General features: G+C 36.0%; 1 protein-coding gene across 1 annotated transcript in view; it reads left to right on the top strand.

Annotated features, from left to right (window-relative positions):
- Positions 1-24827, top strand: part of LOC129249266 (uncharacterized) — a 207860-nt gene that overhangs the window by 134771 nt on the left and 48262 nt on the right. Inside the window, exon 10 of the mRNA XM_054888975.1 lies at positions 22088-22347. Within this exon, the coding sequence (XP_054744950.1) occupies positions 22088-22347 (260 nt within the window). The remainder of the gene's footprint in view (positions 1-22087; positions 22348-24827) is intronic.

Below are 24827 nucleotides of genomic sequence, written 5' to 3'. Positions count from 1 at the left end.
GCATGCACGTGTATTGTCTTTTGTATGTATGTATGTATGTATGTATGCATGTGTTAACAAGCGAGCGTTAGTTGGCAAATATTTTTTCGCATAACCAACTAGCAGCCCATTTTGCCGCTAGTGGTTTTGTGGTGCGAAGATAGTCACTTTATTGTTTTTAGGGACAATAAAAGAACAAACAAATTTCACAAACCACCAGATGAGGCGATGAATGACAGAGCGAGGGGAAAAGATAACAAGTAAGAGAGGTAGGGAAACATGGGCAACCACGCCAACAAAGGCTATTATAACTCACCACAATTGAAATGGCAAACAAATGAACAAAAGCATATTGTCTACTTGGCAAGCAAATACACACAACAAACACATACACACAATACACACACTACACAATATATACACACACACAAACCTACTATAGTTCAAAGAGAGCAAACATAAAAGTAAATATATCCATGTACTTCTTGTCTATTTTACAAATATTTATGAGACACATACGAGTATTTGTGTCTCTGGACCACTATTTGACCGAGGGGAAAACACAATTTGGCAATTTATTACACACTAAAGTAGAGCGAAGCAGCCGAGACAGTGTAATTGTGGCGGCAAGAAATTCGAGGACAAAGACAGTTTATTCACTGCCACAGAAACTGAAACCGAAACCAAAACTGAAAGCACAAATAAATAGGCTAGCAAACAGGGAACTAAATAAATAAATAGTGAAACTAGAATTTATGTCATGATATTGTAGGATATTCAAACTTCTATGCGTTCACAGTAGAACCACAATTGTCCGCGCGATGAACGATTAATTGTCGCACCATATTTTGGATCCTTAGATGAGCTGCTGAAATGGTTTAGGCGGTGTGTGTCTGTAGCTGTGTCTGCGCATTGGCATACTCATGTGTATGCAGTATAAATATTTGCTAACAAACAGAGCTAAATACGTTGGAAGATGTACACACACACATACATATATTTTTATAGTTACCTGCGCATACAAACTCTGCAGTCAAAGCAACCAGTGCTGAACTACTTTACCTAGCAGTTTGCTTAGCAGTTCGTCTAGTATCTTTTTTCAATGCTAGCAACAGGTATTTTGTCCTTCTTCTTTAACTGCTATTCGTTACCGAATATAAGCGCTCATGTATAGAATAAAATGCATAAAATCAAATGCATAAAAATAAAATATATTAAATAAGATAGTCAAAAAAGAGAGTTTACAATAAAATGTGTAAATACAAATTTATAAATTTTTTACAATATTTGAGAAAGTATGTCTGTTTCTGGCTAACTCCAAGAGATGTCCAATATCTTGAACTTCAATCCATTGACGTATATTTCGCTTCTTCAATAATATTTTCTTTCCTCTCATGCCTCGTCTTCCTTCAAATCTTTTCTTTTAGTATAGGTTGAAGGAGACTATTTAATTTCGGCATATATGAGCCAAGTTGGCTGTGTTTAATACATCTTAGAACCTCTTTTTCGCTATTAACTCTTCGAAGTATCCCTGAGTTTGAGACACGGACGGTTTCCAGTGGTCTTCTTAGTATCCACATTTCGAATGTTAATTTTGTCCAACCAAATGGCAATTGTCTGCCTCTTCATCAGCATTATACCAGCTAGCCCACCGCTGTATCGCATTGTACTAGTTCATAATAGACAAAAATAAATTCTAGTCCGATTTGTGGTGAAAATCACCTGGTTTGGACTAGTTGAAAAAAAATGAAACTTGATAAATGAATGTTTCAAAAACGATTTTCTACTAACAATCTGCTCTGTCTTCCCACCGTTATACGCTTAAACTTTCTTCATGCATCACTCCGTCCATTATTAAGGCCGTATGAATGTATCTTCGGCAGTTTAAGAATGCATCGCATGTAGACATACGGCATACAAATCGAATCGGGAGCAGCGGTCAGTTGAAACCATCTGCTGCATAATCGTCGAAGAACGGGTCAGGAAAGCAGAAATTGCTATATATGTATGTCTGTAAACGTTGGATAGGTTAGGTTAGGTAGTGATGGTTGCCCAGAGAGGGGGCCCGCTTGGACGAAAAAAGTTTGGTTCATCCTTTGTAATACGATTGCAAGAAGGGGAAAAGAGGTGAAGGAAAAGGGCGATAGGACGAAAGGGAAAGGGGTAGGGAGGGTTGAGTATTTGTGGACTATGAACGGTGACTAGTCTGCGGTTGTGTTAGCCTCTTTACGCTCCTGATAAAGTTCATCAGGTTTTTGTTATCAAGACCTGCTATATCAGCAGGCGGAGAAAAGAAGAGAGAACCAAGATGCTTAAATCTTAGTGCCGCGAGAGCTGGGCAGCTAAGCAGCAGGTGCTGAGATGATTCCACCTCATCCTCCATACAGCTGACGCAAAAAGGACTCGAAGTAATTCCGAGTCTCACGGCATGTGTGCCCCGCGGGCAGTGCCCCGTGAGGATGCCCACGAAATTTGAGAGATGCGATTTTGTCATCCTCATAATATCCCTCGAACACCTCCAAACGTGGCCAGACGGACTTTCCGACCTTACACGTTCGTGTACTTACCCAGCGCACGCTGAGTTGGTGCAAAGCCCATCCTTGCAGGAGTAGAGCGCAGGTTGTCAAGGGGATCCCGATCCTCTCCTTTCGCGGGCACACCGCCTCACAGGTCCCTTGTCTGGCCAGCTCGTCGGCTTCGCAGTTTCCAGCAATTTCACTGTGACCAGGTACCCAAATTATCTTTGTATCGAAGAATTCTGATGCAATCGAGAGAGAGACCAGACATTCCCCGACCAGTATCGTATGCTTGGGCGAAGATCGGGTCTTCAACCTAAGCATACATTATGGTTTGATCAGGCGGTTGTACGACCAATTTTATCGTATGATTCGGTAGTTTGGTGGAAAGCACTAGGGTACAAAGATCAGCCTGTTCAATAACGGTCGGTGTAATCAAATCATGTCCTAGGGAGGCTCTCAATCCACTGACACACGTTATTCCAATAGGCATACATATTGAGAAAATAGCAATCATGAGCGAATGAAGCGGGTATATACTCTCAGAAACATAGAATTGAAAATTCTGGGGATCTTCCCAATACTAGCAGAGCCCTCCAAGGAGAAGTACATGTAATAGGGGATGCTCGCAGGCTATTAATCGCAGATTTCTTTTTTTACGGGCGATATCGCTACTCTTTCGGATATCCAACTTCTAAACTTAACTGAAAACCATAACGTTACCTCAATCTGGATCTCGGGAAATTGGAACATTGAAGGTAACAAAAAAGCAGATGAACTGACAAGACCAGGATCTGCCATTAATAACATTCTAGCAGAATCGGTATTCACTTCAATGGGGCCATCAAGTAAACAATTTTCCCAAAATACCTCCGAAACGCGATTGTAGATGGAGAGACCAGACGACGTGCAAAATTAGCAGAACATCATGGCCCATTTACTACCTCAAACAAATATTAACATTGATAAACACGAAACGATGGGACACCTGGAGACTCACGGCAGTCATACCTGACTTTTGGTATACCGGGGCAAAATCAGCCAAAACGGCTATCCCTGATAATACATACTGCCACAGTTGTAATCGACCGGAGAAAAAGGAAACAATTCTCATTTTCTCTGTGAATAGCCTGGCCTATGGAAGGAGAGAATGTCAATCCTGGACAAACCGCAGTTCGAGAATCTGAACATCTGAATGGCCTAGACGTCAACAACCTAATTAGGAGGTATATAGCCATCCTGTAATTAACCGTTAAACAAGTTAGTAGCGAGGATGTGGCAAAAAAATGGTGCAACCAAACAACTTAATCGTGTTGGTCTAATATTACGCAATAAAATAATTTCTACGCCTACTTTGAGTGACAGTTTGTGCGGCGATACACCAGTAAATCTAAGGCATTTAAAATTATTAGATGGCATGAAATTTGGAAAACATGTGAAATTAGTGTCCAGCTCGAAATTAGTGTGCAGGTCAGTTGTAAGATTAATTCAGTACTTACTTTTTGTTCGTCGTGCTGCCTTCAACTATTTTCGGCAATACCAAAACATTGGTATTGAATTATTTCGAAATCATGCAATATTTAAAGTTTGGTTTATATGGGAGATGTCACGCCTTCTTTATCAATACCGCCCACTTTTCATAGATATTAGGGTATTGATTTATAATACAGCTATGTGAAATTTTATTACTCTACCATAAATGGTTTCCAAGCTATGTAATTATAAAAACTGGTCTGTATGGGAAGTGCCACACCTTATTTACCAATATCATCTCCTTTTTGGCGTTATCAAGGCATTCATAGTTTAGATATCTCTGCGAAAGCTTAATACTCTACCATGAAAGGTTTGGAAGCTGTACAATAATAAGAAATTGATTTATATGGAGACGCCTCCTTTACAAATGTCGTCCACTTTTCTGAATTGCTAAGGTATTAATATTTTATGTGCTTATACCAAATTTCAGTTTTCCGAAACGAATGGTTCAGTAAATATGTATAGTAAGAAATTCGTTTATATGGGAGGTGCCACGCCCCTTTCTTTAAATTAATTTTACTATGCCTAAATCTTTCCGGCAATCGCAAGCAATAAGTTGACGAAGTTTCATTGCAATCCGATGATTGACTTGGCAACTCTAAAATTACATACAAGCAAACAAATATTAATTTTTATATATAAGATTGGCAAACAATGTCACTCAAGAAAATCTCTAATTTAAAGCTTGCCTAAATACATTTTGTCTTGATCTCATTTCTAAATACGTTCGATAATTAATTTATATTTTTTCAGTAAAATTTAGCAAAAATATTTTTGTGTTCAAGTTTTCACAAATTCCTTTCGTTTTGCACCAGTATATAAGATTTAATACAGTTTCTCGATAAAAAATTAAATTGCAACTTCACTTCATATTCTATTATTTCACTTAATACTTGATTTAAAAACCAGATGGCAGCACCATCCATCACATTTGCTTAATAAAAATTACCCGAAAATATTTTTGTGTTAATATTTTCTGAATTCCCTTCCGTTTGATACTCATTTTCTAATATTTAATAAGGTTTGGTAATACGCCAATTTTTCCATAGAAAATTATATGGAAACTTCACCCAAAAATTATTTTACATTGAAACTTTTTTAAACATTTCATTTTATATCCATATTCTGTTATTTTATTTTATACCTAATTTTAAATTTTAAATTAGGTGGCAGCACCATGCCTTAAATGCAGTGCTAGTTACCGTGAAAATGAACAATACTATGCTAATTTCCACAAAGAGGTTCAACAGAAGAAGAGAATGGATTTTTTTAAATTAATTTTTTTTTATATATATGTGGCAACTCTTTCATTTTAAAGCTTAAAAAAAAATTTTGCATTAAATACTTCTCAAGCATATTACCGTGAACATCAATATTTTAATATTTTATTCACACAGCTTTAGTATAGAGAAATGGCAGTACCATGAAATTTGGAGAAAAGGCAACGCTTATCGGCATAATATTATTTCAGCCAATTTTCATGAAATAATTATTAATTCGTTAGGTAATTTTTGTGCTTAAAATATTCACGAAAACAAGCAGAAGCTCTTGTGCACTTAATTTGATTGCACCTATAGAGGAAGGGCAATTTTTCAAAACATATATTCTCATCTTTAAATTTAAAGGTCGACTTAATGCGATTGTATATTTTTACTTATTGCAACATTTTGGTTTTCCTGGCGCTAAATAAAATTTATTAAATATTTCCATTCCAACAATAAAAATAACAAAAATAATACAAAAACCTTTGTTTTGCATACACCTCTAAATGGTCATTTTTCAACTAGTACAATTCGAGTCACTTTGTAACTAGGCTGAATTCCTCCATAAAGTACCAGTTGGTGAAGTAGAAAACTTACTAAATCGTTTTGAGGAAGATGTCCATCTGCATATTTACTTATCCGCTTATGCAAGCGCACAAAAGCTTGCATGCTCGTGTCCATTTGATTTATTTAAGTCATATTCTTAAGCTCGCGTGTGGAAACACATATTTGGCTTTACTTATATGAGTGCTTGTACCAAAGCAAATACACACACACACACACGCATATGCTTGGTACATATGCTCGCCTTCACCACACATCCAGACCGCACATTCAGTCATGATTAAGTGATTTTAGCACCAATGTAAAGCTTTGTAATATGCACTTAAACCCACACATCTACAAGTAAACCATATCCCTATGCCACTCGATGTTTGCACTGGCGTTTTGCATATACTATTTAGGTCATTAAATACGTATTATAACATATGCGCATATATGTATGTGTGCGTGCTTACACACATACACATTTGGCCTGCATATTGCATTTGCAGCAGAATCGAAATTCCCTTTCCACTGAGCGGAGATTTATTGGAAGTACTCGCATTTCGGACGGCATGAAATATTAGCTGGCGGTTGGGGAATGCGTGCACATTTAACAAGTTCTCATTAGGTAGTAAATCATTTTAACTCATGGGACCTATTGAAGAGGACAACTATACAAATATTTTAACATAAATTTCATACTTTTTTTGATTTCTGTAGAGGCACTAAATTTAGTTTGGTAACTGCATACATTTTTTACGTTTACGCTTACATTTTTTAAATTTAGTTTTCATATCCAAAATCAACCATGAAGCGAACCAGCGCGGATTTTTCGAAAACAAAAGCAATATTATTAGCTTCCGGAGATTGCATTGTTGTATTGTAAGGATCGCTATGCTGTGTGTCTCAAAGGTGCGTTTGGTACTTCTTCACCATCTCTTAGAAAAGGTGCAGATGCATAAATTTCCATGTATTATGCGTAAATAGCCGCCGCCGTAGCCGAATGGGTTGGTGCGTGATTACCATTCGGAATTCACAGAGAGGTCGTTGGTTCGAATCTCGGTGAAAGCAAAATTAATAAAAACATTTTTCTAATAGCGGTCGCCCCTCGGCAGGCAACGGCAAACCTCCGAGTGTATTTCTGCCATGAAAAAGCTCCTCATAAAAATATCTGCCGTTCGGAGTCGGCTTGAAACTGTAGGTCCCTCCATTTGTGGAACAACATCAAGACGCACACCACAAATAGGAGGAGGAGCTCGGCCAAACACCTAACAGAAGTGTACGCGCCAATTATTTATTTTTTTTTATGCGTAAATAGCGGCCGTTCGGCTAGTTTCTTGTTAATAATGCTTTAGAACATACAATGAAATAATCTTCAATAATTTCCTCTTTGTGAGAATAAGTAAGATTTCGGATGCCAGTGCCATCAGGCGACTCTATTTTTACTATTACGCTTATATTTAATTTCTGAAAATATAATTACACTGTTATAGATATCAACCCATTAACTTCTATGTAACTTGCTAATGATATTCAAAAAGTTTGCAGCAATTAGTTGAGACCTCCAATCGGAAGAGAAGAAAAACTTTTTTATTCCACATTTCTTGTCTTCCCAACAAAATATATACCAAGCGAGAGAATCTTATGGCAAGGTTAGGAGAAGGTCAGTCACTAGCAAGATCTTTATTTATATGTACTTGTCTCACCTTCGCAGATTGTGCAGCAGAGCACTCGGGCTAGAGATAAAAGCTTTTTGAATAGCTTCATTTGCTCTTATTCGTTTCCGCCCTAGAAAGGCTTTATAAATCCTTTTATTAAGAGCACTTGAACTCTGGACTGAATGGTGCAGTGGTCTTTTGGAGAACAGCTGCGCAAAAACTGAACGCAAAGGACTTATGAAGAATCTTAGTTATATTGGCCTTCAGCGTGGGAGCCGCCTGTGGTTTATCAACATGGGCCAGAGGTTTCACGCAATCCAAGTGGCTAGTGGATATTTCAGCCACGCGAAATGATGAAGTTATTGAACTTCTCATCCAACAAATTTAATGTTTTCGGTGGATTATGACTAGTGATGTCGTTCTGTAGAAAATCCATGTCTGTGGGATTCATATCATGCATTCCAGTACACTAAAGAGCTTTTTATCATCGTCCAATATCGGTCGCCATTTACAATGAGCGTAATGTCCTCGCGCATTTTTGAAGCAATAAGAGACTAAAATCTACATCGAGTAGTAAATTTTTCAAAATGTGGAATATGGCGTGAATTCTGGGCTCGAAATAAGACAATATTATTTATTTATAAAGCTATTTTAGTCGAAATGGGACTTGCCAGTGATGATAATTTACATCCTGAACCCAGCGCAAAGAACCTTTTGCGAATTGAACTTTGATTTTGATAACGAATTTTAACAATTTTAAAGAGTTTTTGAATTATGTAGCAACTTATGTTTAAAAGTCAAAGTTAAGTTAGTAATGCACCCAAAATTTTACAGTTGTAGCTCTCTCAAATGGGACCACTGTACAGCGAACGCGATTGCGCGCACTTATTGCACGTACTGCAAAACTCCTTATTACGAAATTGGATACTAAGAAGTAATTCGGTGCTTTGAAATTTCCTTATAGGATCGAAAGAAATCTAGGTGCCATGAAATGTAGGCCGGGATCGATGAGAGTAGCGTATCTCTGAAAGTATGCCGCCTTTGTGAAAGCAGACGGTCTTGCCAAATTTAATAATTTACTAACGTTATCAAAGCAGCCTTTGAGTTATGATAAACAAGATATGTATGTGTGTATGCTTAATGTACATATACATATAAGTATATTAGGGTGCTGTACTCTCCATACCAAATACAAAAATAGCTACTGATTTTCCATCGAATTAACAAAATTTAATATATTTTAAGGCTTTCGCTAAAATATTTATGAAAAAATATTAAGATTTATGATTGGAAACTAACTCCAACCATCGGGATTTATATAAAACAAAATTAGTTTTAAAAATGTTTTCCGAAAAATCTGCTGAAATGAATGAAAAATGCGAGGTTAATATTGAATAAAACTCGCGAAGTTATAGGAGTCCCACCTGCAGGAATTACCCTGAAAAACAAGAAAATCCCGGGGAAGGGGTGGTTTTGATTTTGAAAAGTGATTAAAAAAAAACCTTCAAAAAATTAAAAAAAAAAATGTTTTTTCTCAAATAAATTTGTTTAAGTACATTTTTTTTAAATTAACAAAAGTTTTCCATTTCAAACCAAACAAAGACACTAAATAAGGAAAAAGAAATTATTATATCCCTAATTTTTTCTAATATTATTTTACTTCCAAATTATTAAAAAAAGAATAAAAGAAAGTTAAAAGGAATTTCACTTTAAACGCACAAATAAAAAACAGAATTTTTTCTCAAATATTTTTTTTAAATATTTCAGTTCAAAAACATTAACAAACAAAATATTTGAAAAAAATATTTGAAAAAAAATTTTGAAATTAAAAAAAAAAATTGTTTTTTACTTTTTTCTTCAAATATTTGTCAAATATATTTCAAGTATATTACATTTTGAAGAAAAAGAATATTTCATTTTAGAAATATTTTAAAGATGTTTTCTTTCAAAACTCCCAAACAAAAAACAAAAAAAATAATAATTATGTCTCTAAAATTTTTTTTTATTACTATTTTATTCCCAAATATTAAAAAAAAAAATAATAATGCTAAAAGGAGCCCATGGTATTTCACTTCAAAAACACTAACAAAAAAAAATATTTTTTTCTCAAATTTTTTTTTTAAGAATTTCACTTCAAAAACATTAACAAAAAAAAGATTTTTTCTTATTATTTTTTTTAATAATTTTTCTAATTTTTTTAATTTTAAAAATATTTTAAATACATTTTATTTCAAAAATTCTAAAAAAACAAAAAAAAAATAAATAATTACTATGTCTCTAAATTTTTTTTTTAATTATTAAAAACAAAGTAAAAGAATGTTAAGGGAAAAAGACTAAAAAAGACAAAAAGGAATCTTTTTTTAAATTACTATTTTATTCTCAAATATTAAAAAAAATAAAGAATGTTATATTAAAATCCCGTGGTATTACACTTCAGAAACACAAACAAAAAGACATAATTTTTTCTCAAATATTTTTTTTAAGTATTTAACTTCAAAAATATTATGAAAAAAAAAACTATTTCTTCTCAAGTATTTTTTTTAGGATATTTTATTTTGATAATTTTTTTATTTTTCTAATTATAATTATTTAATTTTTTTCCGTTTACTCGTTATTATACTCAAGTCAATATTTTTATAAAAATTGGCGATAATGTCCAAAATATTTGGAACACTTGACGTGAAAGCGAACATATATGAGAAAATTGGATAGTAAATTTTCCATGAAATGCAAATGTTTAGAATATAAGTATCCTGTACGTTATATCTTTTTTCTCTCTCGCGGAACGAAAATGTCCGAAACGTTGCATGGCCTTGAAATTTTACTCTCCATTCTCGCATTGACGCTTAAGAAGTTTCATTTCAAAATTATTCCAGTTTGACTTAAGCCTCAGCGGCTATCTTAACTAATGCCTCCATACAAAGTAATAAGGTTGGGGGTGGACTCCATTCCGAATTGCTGCAGATGAACTGAAATCTACGGCTAAGTTACTACTGCAGCATCTTTGGAGCTGAGTTAATAGCTATAAAAGAGTCTGCGTTGTGGGGCAAGAAATCGTCTATTGCAGCACAACCTATCACTATCTACGCTAATAGGCGAGCTGCCGTAACATCTGTACAGTGCATTAACACTTCTTCCAAAGTGGCAATTAAGCTGGCCAATGAACTGACTATGCGGTACACGACAAACGTAGCCTGGTCTCCTAGGCACAGAGACATCCTGAAAATTACAACGCGAATGAGAATTGCCTTTAAAGAGAGAATAATTGATTTTAAAGCTTTCAGTCCTGCCCAATTCCACATCGCTTTTTCCTCAAGCAAGCTCTGGAAAAGGTATATGGACCACGGAGTCTACTGGTGAGATAACCAGACAAGTTTGGTCTAGAAGGAGCGAGCACAGATTTAAGTCCATAATCAGTACTGAATAGCATTCTATTAGTGCGGTGGTTGGTATACTCACCGGGCACTGCCTAATGGGAACTCTTGCGATATCGCTGTCTAATCTCTTACTTCTTTGGCTGTCTAACAGAAATTGAATCAGCAGCCTTCCGCAGTACTTTATCATTTAGACGCGTGGCGAAGTGGTTTCATCACATTGGTAATTACAGCGAGAACTTGAGCGCAAACTAATTGTATCCCAATGGTGATTCCACTAATAAAATTGTTTAAGCAGTTTTAGGCAAGCCACTTAAGCTTAAAATTTTCTATTAGCGAAGGTAATTTTTCAAAAATGTTTTTCAATTTTTTTTTTAATTTTTTCCAATTTTCATAAAATATCTATTTTTTTCAATTTTTTTCTTTAAATTTCTTCCAATTTTCATAAAATATCCATAAAAAAATAACTCAATTTCTATAAATATTTCCAAATAAGTGCAGCGCACGTAAATTTTCATATATTTTCAAGATATTGCCGCACTCGATTTGAGAACTTTTTGTAGTACTACAGCCGCAGCGTATTCCCTCCTTCACAACTAGTCATTCTCTAACAATCATTTGTGCTCACACATTAAATTCTGGGATTTACTTCATGCATATTACTCACACAAATACAAACAAACAGATATTTTCGCAAAGCTTCCCTCGCATAATTCCGCACTTTCATTTATTTGGCGAAAGGCGTTTGCACTCCTTTCAATCTGCCACATGATAAATGATTATTCAACGACAAGCCAATAATTCAAAATTATTTGTAATCCAACTAAAACTAGATCAAAATGAGTAATGAGTCAAAGTAGTGTCTTGTGCTGCTACTTAGTCAAGGAAAATCGTGCGCTCAAGTTCACCATGAACCAGACCGCCAACGTTGCCACTGGTGCCACGCCACTGCCACCATACAACTATCATGCAAACGAGGGTGGTGTACCCTTCACTTGCATACATATCAACATAAAATTTATGCAGAATTTTCCATCGCCTACCCAGCTCTCTTTTTGCCCATTCACCACAGTTTGTTCGCCAGAACCCCATCTCTATTTACCAGTGACGCAAAGTTGCTTATTTAATCGGCACTCTAGACTTGGTGCGTTCTGCGAACTTTACAACAGATTTATGACATTGAAGTTTTTTGGCCAAGCTCAGACTGCGTTTCAAAGTTACTCGTTCACTGATTCCCATTTGTTCAGTTGCTACTTAGTTGCAAATTAATCAACAAATTGCATTTGCTAGCCTAATCTCTGCAGCCATGTAAGGGAAACTTCAAATTTTCCTTTAGCCGGCTGCTCTCCGTAGTTCCAAATGCTTCCTGGTTATTGTAGAAATTTAAGTGGCTAATGAATTAAGACAATTTGGAATAACTAATTTAAGTTTGGGCTAATTTATGTATTTGTTTAGTGACTAATGAATTTATGAGGTGTATTGTAGACAGAAAACTTAGATGAAATGCAAGTGAAGAAATAGCCTTTGTAAGTTAAAAAAAAAAATAAAATTTAAAAAAATTAAATAAGTATGCAAAAATAACCTATCAATGAATGGCAATATCACTAAACACTATCTGATAACATGGAAATATGTCTTAGCTTTTACTTAGGGAGTCATGGTAAATTAAAAATTTTGAAGCCGTTTTTCCCAACAATTTGGCTTTTTGAATAATGAAACAATTGAAGTAAATGAGGGATATGTGCGTATGGACTAAAAATAAACAAAAAAATAAAAATAATATACCAAGTCATATCAGTAGAGGTTCTAAACATTCTATTAGGAAATTCCTTATATTACAAACTTTTCATGGTAGGAATGTACGCGACGGTATGCAATTGAGAACAGCCAACACACATTTCCAAACCGAAGTGTTACTTAAACTAAGCAGAACTGGCAACTGGGTTTCACACCTCCACCATACAATTTTTCTTAGAGTATATTGGGTAGTCGAAAAAGTCTTTTCGTATTTTGTCAATAGATGTCGTTGGATTCATCTATCTCCAGTGCTACCAATCACATCGTATCATATATGATATGGTGTTAGAAAGGTGACATTTTAAGCTTCATTTAACTAATATAAAAAAAAATTAAGTTCGGAGAAGTTAAAAAAAAGTTATAGCTGTTCAAGAATGAGTGAAAATAATGAAGAAATTCGCTATATTTTGAAATTTTTGTATAAAAAATGCCGCGCAAGCCACCAATGAAATTTGTGAAGTTTACGGAGACGATGCTGTATCAGTTCGTGTAGCACAACAGTGGGTCGTTCGCTTCCGTTCTGGAAATTTCGATGTGAAAGATGCACCTCGCTCCGGTCACCTATCGTTGAAAAAGTCGATGAAATTATGGAAAAGATTGACCAGGACCGTCACATAAGCTGCCATGACATCGCCAAGGCACCAAACATTCATTATCAAACGGTTTTGAACCATTTAAAAAAGGCTGGTTACAAAAAGAAGCTCGATGTTTGGGTACCACATGAATTGTCTGTGAAAAATTTAATGGACCGAATTAACATCTGCGATTCTTTGCTGAAACGAAATGTGTATCAAATACGACAATAATGTGCGAAAAAGATCATGGTACAAGGGTGGTGAAATTCAACAAATGGTCGCAAAGCCAGGATTGACGCCTCGAAAGGTTATGCTGTGTGTTTGGTGGGATTGGAAAGGAATCATCCACTATGAGCTGCTCCAGCCTGCTCGAACGATTGATTCACCCCTTTTCTGTCAACAACTGATGAGATTTAAGCAAGCAATCGAAAAAAAACGGCCAGAACTGATTAGCAGAAAGGGCGTCGTCTTCCATCAGGACAACGCTAGGCCACACACATCTTTGATGACTCGGCAAAAACTGAGAGAGCTTGGCTGGAAAGTTTTGATGCATCCACCATATAGCCCTGACCTTGCACCATCGGACTAATGGTGGATGGAGAGCTTGGCTGGGAAGTTTTGATGCATCCACCATATAGCCCTGACCCTGCACCATCGGACTACCATTTGTTTCGGTCAATGCAGAACTCCCTTAATGGAGTAAAGTTGGCTTCAAGAGAAGCCTGTGAAAATTACTTGTCGCAGTTTTTCGCCGAGAAACCACAAAAGTTTTACACTGATGGAATAATGTCTCTAGAAGAAAAATGGCTGAATGATAATCCTTACCAGATACAAACAGATTTTTTGGTAGGAAGGAATGCAAAAAATTTTTATACTAATTTCTGAGTGACCCCCGATCTGCTCTTTTGATTATTTCGGCTTTTACATCTGCCTACTCGAAAAACAAAAAATGTTATGCAATGCCGATTCAAAGCGCTGAATAAAGTCTAATGAGAACAAGTCCGTCGTTTGTGTTTATGTGTTGTGATACCCTAGGAAGTGTTAGACGCATGCATGGGGTGCATGTGTTAATGAATAAAAGCCAATTTCTTTTTATTTCCTTTGGTAGTAAAAAGTAAAATCTTACGCTGATTTACTTTGCTTACAGATAAATTAATTGTGAGGATTTTTGGTTATTTTTGAGAAAGAAGTTTCTGTTCCTGAGTTTATTTTTCAGCGGCATAATTTAGCGGTTACACTGACCCAAGGGGGCTAGCGAATTTGCTGGAGCCCTGAGATATTCCAACTCTCAAATAGCCGAGTATTTGTAAAGATCTTAGTTCAATAGAGAATCTTCGATCCATGCTTTCAACCAAATTTATCTGTAATGAATGCCAATTTAAATCAAAAATATTCTTAAGGTAGTAGTCCGGTGTAACGACCGCAATTTCGACGTTTTTTCATGAATATTTTTTCAAAAGAAAATAAAATGCGATCATTTTTACATGTTTTTATTGGTCTTTTGAAGTATATAAAAAAAAATTTATAAAGTTAATTTTATATTAATTAAAAATTTTTGACGTCAAAGTGGAGTCCTTAAAAAAAAGATGAGTTGGTTCGGGGAAACACGCAGCCTTCCAAAGTCATCTGAAATAAAAAATTCAAAGAGATTATTATTCTGCAGACTTTATTTTAGGTCCCGAACCTAAAATATACATAAAAAAAATAAAATAAAATTGTGGACTTGTGAAAAAAGTTCTCAAAATCTAATTTTTTTTCTTCATAAATTAAATAGTTTATTATTAAAAAATTAAATGTTTTAAAGGTCCGGGATCTAGATATGTTTGTCTGGAATAGCGGCAAATCGGTTGAATAGTTTTGAGTCAGTGATTCCCCGAAATTTCGAAAACATGGTTTTGAGCAAAACGCGTTTAAAGTTTTAAAGCAGCTGCTTCTCGCGTGGCGCGCTCTCTTATTTTAGCTATAACTTTAAAAATAATTAAAATTTCTGTCTGAAATTTTTATAGTAGATTTTTAAGATGTTTTTCTTCCGAAAAATGTAAAAAAAAAATTTGATGTTTTGAACCCGTCACACCGGGCTATTACCTTAAACATTTTCTTAACCGCAATATTCATTGCTATTGTTGTAAATTTTTCAGTGATTATAGTTTAAATAATATTGCATAAGAACTTTAAAATGCTAACTCGACTTCTGTGGTTTTAGCCAAAGGTGGGCAGATATGATTTTAGGAAAAATGTTAAGTTGAGTGACAAAAGGTATTTCTTCTTTCATATTTCGGCTATCCAAAAGTTTGTTAAATTTTCATAAACAATTTTGGAGTGGTGGAAATCATTATTTTTTTCCTAAGGCGCTCCTTTCATCATCATCATCATTCCTTCCTCTCTGTTGCGGAGGGTCAAAGTAAATTTTTTCCATTTTGTACGATTCATGGATATATTTTCCACTTGCTGCCAGCTCATTGTTTTGTCCACGTCTTTGTATTCCTCTTCGATTCAGCGTCGCCAAGAACCCCTGAGTCTGCCTCTTCTGTGCTGTCCTTGGGGGTTCCAGTCCAGCGTTTGTCTGCTGATTTCAGTGCAACCTATGCGTAGGGTATGGCAAAGCCATCTCCATTTACGTTATCTTATTTCAGTGGCGCCCCATGACTTGACTATTTTTGTACTGTAGTTGTTTAGTTCATAAGTGTCAAATATGATTGTCGCCACGTTGTACAGACTAATACGCATTCTTATAATACAATTCTCACTACTGTACGCAGGGCTTTCGCTTTTCAGATCTTATAACGAAAACCGGCAGTTTTCACTTAAAACCCAGTTTCCACAAAAAAACTAGCCCAAAATATATTTATAAAAGGTCATCTAAAAAAATCCTAAAATAACTTTTTTCTTTTTTATCGTATGTTGTACTGCAGCCACTAATTCAAACCATTCAATTACTCTCTGTGCTTACGTACACGTTTTTATTATTTTTGTTGTTTTGGCTAAGACTTTCCTTCCCAAAAAAATTCATCAGCTAAAATTTTTAACAGAAAATACTATGCGTGCAAAAAACTTTCGCTCGCACACAAATCACTTGACAAATAAGACGAGTCGAGAATTTATGTGACTGGACAAGCGACTCATTGAAATTTTTGTTATATCTGACTCAGATTGCGTAGTGGCAGACAAGCTCGTACAAGTACAAATATATATGTATACACAGGAATATAAAATATATCTATATTTATCAACAGTTGTGTAGTAGAAAGTTGGTAATGGCTGATAAAAGTGAGCAGTAAAAAGGGTTGAGCAGCCATTTAAGTTGGAGTCAGAGTGCAAAGCAGTGAATAAATTGTTCCATATGTGCATACACGAGTACATACCTATACTGTTAATCTACATACATATTTCTATATTTATGTATTTAAAAATAAAATTTAAAATATTTTGTGTAAAGCCTCAAAAATATGCACCAACAACTTTAATATAGGTATAGGTATTAATATAAGTACAATATATATATATATACATATTTATTTAACTACAATATTTTGTTGCATATATTTTCATGAAGGCCGACAGACTTGTCTATGGCTTATTTTATTATTTTTCCACATGGGCAGCAGCATTCAATTCCAATTTTAATTTACATTTTGCAAACGATAAATAAATATAAAAATATATAAATAAATATATAAAAAAGGGAAATAAACTCGGTTTGCACAGCATGACTTATACATACATACATGCCCACTTCTATGTAGGTGGTAAGGCGAGGAAATTATTTGGTGGCAGTGCTTGAAATTTACAGGCAGCCGCTTGACCGAATGGCAAAAAACCAGGTCAGGCAGCGAATGCTAGACAAATGGGAAACAAATGGCCGTTGGTAATGATGAGTCTGAATAATTTTAGTAAACTCTTGGCACAACCGTTAAGGGTATGAAATATTTCATAGCAAGCAATAAAAAAGGCTGAGGAAGCTGACTGAAACAAAAGAATTTAAATGACCATGAATTCAGATCGAAATGGGACCTATGAATATTTTCATAATTTGTTTATTTAACAAGTAATGCGCAACTGATAGTGATTATTCAGATTTTTTCTTTTTTGTTTGTGAATTCAAACTTTCTTCTTTTTTTATAGGCTCCAACAAATGTCGAAAATTTTGAGTTCTTGGCAGATGGTTGCTCTCGCAGATCTTAAAAGGAAACATGCAATAAATATGAGATTAGATTAGGACTTTAGGCGGATGAAGCATCTGTTCATACTACTAATTGAAAGAAAGGTTGAAAGAATAATGGAGCATTTTGTTGGGTCATTCATTATATTAGTTCGGGTAATAAAAAATCCATTATTTTCGGTTAACATTTTTGCACAAATGGTTTGAAACTGTTTTATGGTCGATATTTAGCTTGTGGGCGATGCTACGACCACTAACATGAACTTCGATTTTTTCTATGATTTTATCGACATTTTTTTTAATATCAAAAATACCTCAACGGAATCGAGGAATTCGCAATTACCGCGGCCTGACTTGGATTTTCGCATTTATCAAAGAAAAACTGTAAAATGTAAAACGCACAATTGAAGGGAACAAACAAAAAACAGCAAACGAATTTTTTTTGATGTGAAATGTCACCTTGACAAGGAGCATAAACTTTAAGTTGTTTGGTCCATACTTTACGAGATATCGATCACTACTGCCATCTACCGAGAAAATAATGGATTTCTTTTTCCTCAAAATGATGTAATGATATACAACTTTTAAAATGGCAGATTTTTCAGGAGTAAGTTTAAGTTGTGCTAGAGAGCTTCGAACCTATTGTACAAGTAAGTATTTCCCAGACAATGGTTCTGCGTATGGCTTTACTCGTTTCTATGAATCAATTCACTAAAATGTAAATGTTGAAATTTGTTTGCATACACAAATACTGCGGGGAGTTTTACTTTCCTTTTTCAATTCGAAAAAAGTGCTTATGAGAGTACCCTAATGTTGTTGGAAGCTTGCTGTGTACGCAATCCGTCATTTAAAATATGCAAGTTCGAGTATCGATGCCTTAAAAAATAATACTTGGTATATCAAACCTGCGGTCTGATCAAGCAAAAAATTGGAAGAAAAAGATTTAGAGGCACTGTTCAAAAGAGTCTGGCGCCCAAGGCAAAAAGGCAAATCACTCCACAACCATCTGGAGGTACTCAAGCAGCAATTTTTATACAGCCGACAGCATTGAGTTTCATACAAAAGCAAGGAGATGGGTGGCATATGGTACGACTTGAAGGTCTCTGACGTCGAAAGGCGATTTTGCATGGCAGAAATGATGTTTTAAACTGAGATCTGGGGTTGAAAATTAGAAAAGGGAGATTTGCTAGAAAATGTATATATTTTTTTTTTTTTGTTTATTTAAAACAAACGCCAATCGGCAATGTACATACAAATAAAAAAGAGAATACAGAATCAGAATTTATAGAGGGCTGGTAAGAAATATGATGATAAAGATGGCTATTCTATTGCACGGGCCGTGATAGACGTAGCTTTTGTAGGTAGCGACTGTTTTTAATAGACGACTATTCCTAAGAGTGAGACCAGCCGGGGCAAGTTCGAAGGAGCTGCGTACTTCCGGGGCATCAATAATACCATTTACCACTTTATAGAAGAACGCCAGATCAGTTATGCGACGGCGAGCCCGCAGACTGTTGATGTTGTACCGAATGTAGATATCTTCTGTAGCTGAAACGGTTGATAATGACTGCCGGAAGGCTAAGGTCTTGCAGAGCTTCCGCTGCACTCTTTCAATTCTAGTAATGCCTGTTTCAGTGTATGGAGACCAGATTATGGATCCGTACTCCAGTATTGGAAGAACTAGAGTTTTGAAAAGACAAATCAGCGAGTAGGGGTTCTTGAAGTCTTTATTATTCCTAGTTATAAATCCGAGTATCTTAAAAGCTCTCTGAGTTGTTCCATCTATGTGCTTCTGGAAAGTTAGTTTGGTGTCAATCGTGACACCGAGGTCTTTGATGTCATCCACCTCCCTTATTTTATCACCATTGAGTGTGTACCCTGCAGCTAAGGGAGTGCACGATCTTGAGAAGAACATCCCAATACACTTTTTAAAGTTGAGATCCAGTTTGTTCCTTGTGCACCAGTAGAGAGACGTCCTGTGACTATCCAGCACACTAGTTATTGATCAATAAACTTTAAGATCGTCTGCAAAGATTAGGTATTCCGAGTTGAAGTCGTTACCAATATCATTCACGAATATGCTGAAAAGAATCGGACTGAGATGACAACCTTGCGGAACACCAGAGTTAGCCGAATCCACTTTGACCTGCATGTGTCCACCAGCTAGATATGACCTAAGCCAGTCTAATTCTTTGTCGCAGAGGCCATAACTTGATCGAACGCTTTACTGAAGTCAGTTAGATGCTATGAACACAGGTGTTGGTACTCAGTGAGTTCAGTAAATAGTTGGTATAGGCGAACATGTTAGTTGACGTTAAACGGCTACCAATAAAGCCATGCTGTCTTGTGACGATTGGACCAAGGTCAGCAGAGAGTTGCGGTAAGATCAGCTTTTCAAAAAGTTTAGCCAAGGCCGACTGAATGCAGATTGACTGATAATTCGTGGCTGTATTCTTTGGACCTTCTTTATGAATGGGGCTGACGTACGAGAGTTTCCAGTCTGTAGGAAAAACACCACACTGCAGAGACGATTGGAGAACGCGTGCCAGCGGTTCGCAGAGCCCATTGGCGCAGTTCTTTAGAAAGGCATTCGGTAGGCCATGAGGTACCGCACCTTTACTAGGATCTAAGGAGTTCAGTTGCTTGAAGACATTATAAAAGGTAACCTCAAAGTCACTTAAGTTTACCAATTGCGTGTAAAGGTGTGAGTGTGCCAGGGTTACGCTATATGCATATATGCTTTTAAAGAACTGTGCAAATAAGTTACTGATCTCCACGCCACTTGATGCTGATTGATTATCCCAGACCATGGATGCTGGAATGTGACCTTTCTACCTTATCAACATACACATTACAACACTTGTTGCAGATATTTTTGCACTCTTGTCTCAGGTTACTGAAGAGTGTGTAGTTTTGCTGGGTTTTCTATTTTTTATACTGTGTGTGCGCTGCTTTTTTCAGGATGATTTTCTCAGTCAATTCCCTAGAAAACCAGCGTGGAAATCTACTGGGTTTTCTGAAGTAAACCGGCACAAATAGAGTAACACCTTCCTGAATAATGTTGTAGAGGCAACGCAGTTTATCATCAACAGATTCTTGCTGGTATAAATCTGTCCAATTGGGTCTCATAAAAAAGACATTCAAGCTGGCATAGTCCGCCTTCTTGAAAGCATAGTTAGTTATTTATATACTCCATTTTCCAATTTTTTTTTTTTAATGTTTGTACTCATATCCCAAACAAAGCGCTCAAAGTGCTAATCAATTTGCCTGTACTAAATTTTGTAGGGAAGCATGTGACCGCCACCTTGGAACATAGACTTAAAAGTATGGCGCTATGGTAAGACCGGCCACGCTCCTATTTTGCATGCTTTGAAAAGTCACAAATAAGAAATGGACTAGTCTATTCCTAGATTCACCTTCGACAGACTCTTCAACATAAGCATACCGTCAAGAAGAGAGTGGCAAACAACAAAGTCATTGAGAAGGGGGAAACCAAATCGCCATACAGATGGTTTAAAGCTGGAAGATAAGGTTGGTTATGGAGAATTTTCGAAGGAATTAGGACTTGAACTATCCGTTCGACTACCAGACTATTGCAGATTTCTTTCAGGCAGAAGGTCTACTATAAAAGAAGTGGATATGTATCTGAATGCGCATACCTGTATATACTCGGATAGCCAGGCGGCCATTAAATCAATGAATGCGGCTATACTAAGATCAAAGTTTGCATAAGAATGCCGGGGAGTCCTAAATGATATTAGTGTCATATTCAATGTTACCCTTATTTGGGTGCCCAGGCACAGAGATATTGAGGAGGAATTCCAAAGTCGATGGGCTAGCCAGGAAAGATACTACTCTTCAACTGCTTCGTGATGGGAGTACCATTGGAATACCTAAGACCAGGAGCAAGCTAATAATCAAAAACACCATTATCTAAGAGACCAATAGGTCAGGGAGAGATTAAGATACATGCATAACAGCTAAGCTACTGTGGTCGCAAATAAAAAAGAAAGACAAAGGAAGGAAAGAAAAAGACACAGGGACTGCTTAGCTTTTCAAGAGAGAATATTTCGAAGGTCTTGGCTTGTAAAACCGTTCATTGGCTATTTGGCACGCATTCCTTGAGATTAGGAGATTTCTCCCATGAATATTGCAGAAATTGTAGAGACGAGGAAGAGGAAGAGACAGTTGAGCACTTATTTTGCAATTGCCCAATCTCAGCTAAAATCAGTGGTGATTTTCTAGGCAATCCTTTTCCAATTCTATTACGGAACTGTCCGACGAGGGGATTTAACCATTCTTGCACTTCATAAATGCCGCAAAATGGTTTCATGAAGATATATAAATGAGACTCCCATGTTGCACAGTGGTATCACAGCGGACTTGTAATGTCTAAGTGAGTTGGTAGTGCAGATAGGCTACCACCATAATCTAACCTAACCTTGTATATCTCTTAAAAAGTTCACTATGGTTGACACTTTTAGTTTTCATTTGACCTATATTAAGCTTATATGCCGTGTTGTAGATGGAATTTACAAGGTCTCTTCTGAGCTCTTCTTATATTGATTAAGAATTCTTGCTTCTTTTGATTAATCTTCTGTCACCTTAAGTGTCTATTTTTAAGTTCTCAATATTTAGTATCTTATATTTGCTATTTACCATTTTCTATTTTCCTGCTATCTTCTTAGGGTCTCTTCTGGGCATTGGCTTGCATTTGGCTAATCTATCCCGGCATACGCATACCGCACTTGAAGGGCGAGGCTTTGAATGGCAATTCGTCATACCCATTCCTCTACACGGACTATCTACCGACGGAGTTCTTCGTCAATGGCATCATCTCTTCGTTGCTAACGGTTGTCAATATTACGTGCATTTTCACAACAGCCATCATAGTTTTGAAAATCAAGGAAGTTTCGGCACCGTATACGGCTAGTCCTGATTTGAAGCGGTAAGTGTGAGGAGTGGATTGAGCTGAGTGAGGGGTTGAGTGAGAGAAGGAACTGCAAGTTGGAAATATGGGTGGGCAGATAGAAAATAAATGGAAAACATTATAATTATTAATACAGAAATGACTTCTGGAGATGCTCAACATTTTATTGTATATTTCGAAATCACATAATTTATAAAAACATTTGCGCAATTAACGTCTGTTGAATTAATATTTTAACCTTCCCTACTTTACGGTACTTAATAATATTATAACCTTTCATTATTTGCTGACCAGTTTGTTTTTTTTTTTGTTTTTTTTCTGCAACTCATTACTTTTGCCCAGCTTGCGGTTGGACGTTTCATATTTCACAACTTTCTGTCCCAACAAATCATTAATAATCACAAATACAGATACACTATTTTGCACATTCTTTTTGAATGTGCATTCTTACATGAATCTACTGAATTTTCCCTTTATTACACTCATCATTTACTTCAACATACATAATGGGCTTGCTTGATTTTTGCACTTTATTTGGCTTAAATGTGACAACAAAAAGGCGTTGCATGGCGTGCCCATCACAACGCACTTTGCCCACTTTTAGGCGCATAAACGTAATTGCTGTTGTAATAATTTTCACTAACACGCCTCCAAAATATTTATGTACGTACGTCGCCACATATTATTCACATGAACGTAATAGAGCTAAATAAATTGTAAGTAATGAGCTTAGCAAAAAAATTTTATTGCATTACATTTTTCAAAGCATACTTTTGCCAGCAACTCCTATTGTGCATAAAATGGTATTGTTTCTGCCCAAGCACAACAAAACATAGAAAACTGAAAATGGAAGAATGTACAGACACATAAGGAATGTGCGCCATTGTCGTCTTTTAGCAACGAATGTGACTGTCAAAATAATTAAGCGAAATGGCGAGTATTTGATAGACACATCCGGCAGGGCGAATGACATGGAAAGCGAAGGAATATAAGAAAAATAGGTCCGCCGATTGTCTCACCAAAAATAAAAATGAGAAATTTAAAAAAAACATTTAATGAGCGAATGTTGGAAAAAAAGTATGAAATAGTGGAGTATAGAATATAGGAAAATTTTATATATACAAAGTATATTTTAAATCATTTACTTATTTAGTCAAGAAATTTATGGCAGGCTTAAAAAATTAAAGTTCAGTTGATTCTACTGTGACTGATAGCGATGATGTAAAGATTATTAACTCTTTCAAATCTTATTAACGCAAAAAATCGTTATAGTTTCCTTTTGCGGCCTTGGTAATCTAGCGTAAGTTCACTAGCCTGCCATACCAGAGGTTGTGGATTCGAGTCCCATGTAAAACACGGTTCTCACACATTTCCAAATTTACCTACTTTCCCTGTTTCTAAAAAAATAAAAAACGAACAAAAAAAATTTGAATCCTCAACCCAAAACACAACTTATCCTTTCCATTCTTACTCCCGCACAAAAATCAGCGCATTATTTGCATTGTAGCTGCTAAAACAAGCAGCAACAAAGAAAAATACATAGTTACTCATTGCATCAGTGGTGCCAGCAATAGGAAGCGGGCAACCGCGGTAATAGCGCAGACACACCAAATTTAGCGAAGTCTCAACCATCTGTGCGATCCTTCTGGCAGAAAAATGTGAAACACAGATAGCGCTCTAAACAGTAGGAGATATTGTTCCTAAGCAACGGCAGGTGGGAACTCCCAATACTTAGGACTGATAGCGCCGGGCTAATCATCTACCTTGTCAGAAAGCAAAATATATTAATAAAACCAACGCATGACAAGTCTGGTTGAGGCCCTATACTTCCGAGAGGAGTTAATAATGAATAATAAAAATATAACAATAATATCATTCATTTGAGATATTTATTGAATAAAATATAAAGAGAAAAAAATTATGCTTGTAGGATTATCTGCAAGAATACCTTACGATTTATATACCACCGCGCATGGTGTGTACCGGTTTATTTATGAAACTCATTGCAGCATAGTTTCAACCATTCTTGCACCATATCCCAAATTGGTTGAACTTTATAGACTTTATTGAATAACGGTGATCCCCTTTTTGACATTATAGAAAAGTCATTCAAAATGCAGTAACATCTTTTCATGGGCATTTTTTTTAAATATAACTGCCGTTCAATTCCACCCGAGTTGACCAATAGCCTTGATAACTGATCTGAGTTTTTATTCCCATCAAAAAGTTCATTCCAAAGAAAGTACGAATTTCTGACACATTTGTGGAAACATGGGACTTACCACATTATCCGACATACAAATTAGTTTGGAATTCGATATGTCCAATAATATCTGATGTTATAATTCAACGGCAAAATTTCAATATTTCCGAGGGATGGCATGTTTTCGATACCATCAGGGGGACATCTGCTTCGAGCGTACTTGTGGTCGCTCTATAGGATTTTGCTTAATTCACGTGGCTTGCCCCAGCCATAGTGTTCTGTTGCAATTTAGTTC

Source organism: Anastrepha obliqua, chromosome 5 (assembly GCF_027943255.1).
Source record: "Anastrepha obliqua isolate idAnaObli1 chromosome 5, idAnaObli1_1.0, whole genome shotgun sequence".
Lineage (NCBI taxonomy): Eukaryota > Metazoa > Arthropoda > Insecta > Diptera > Tephritidae > Anastrepha > Anastrepha obliqua.
This window is presented reverse-complemented; position numbering and strand designations above follow the sequence as displayed.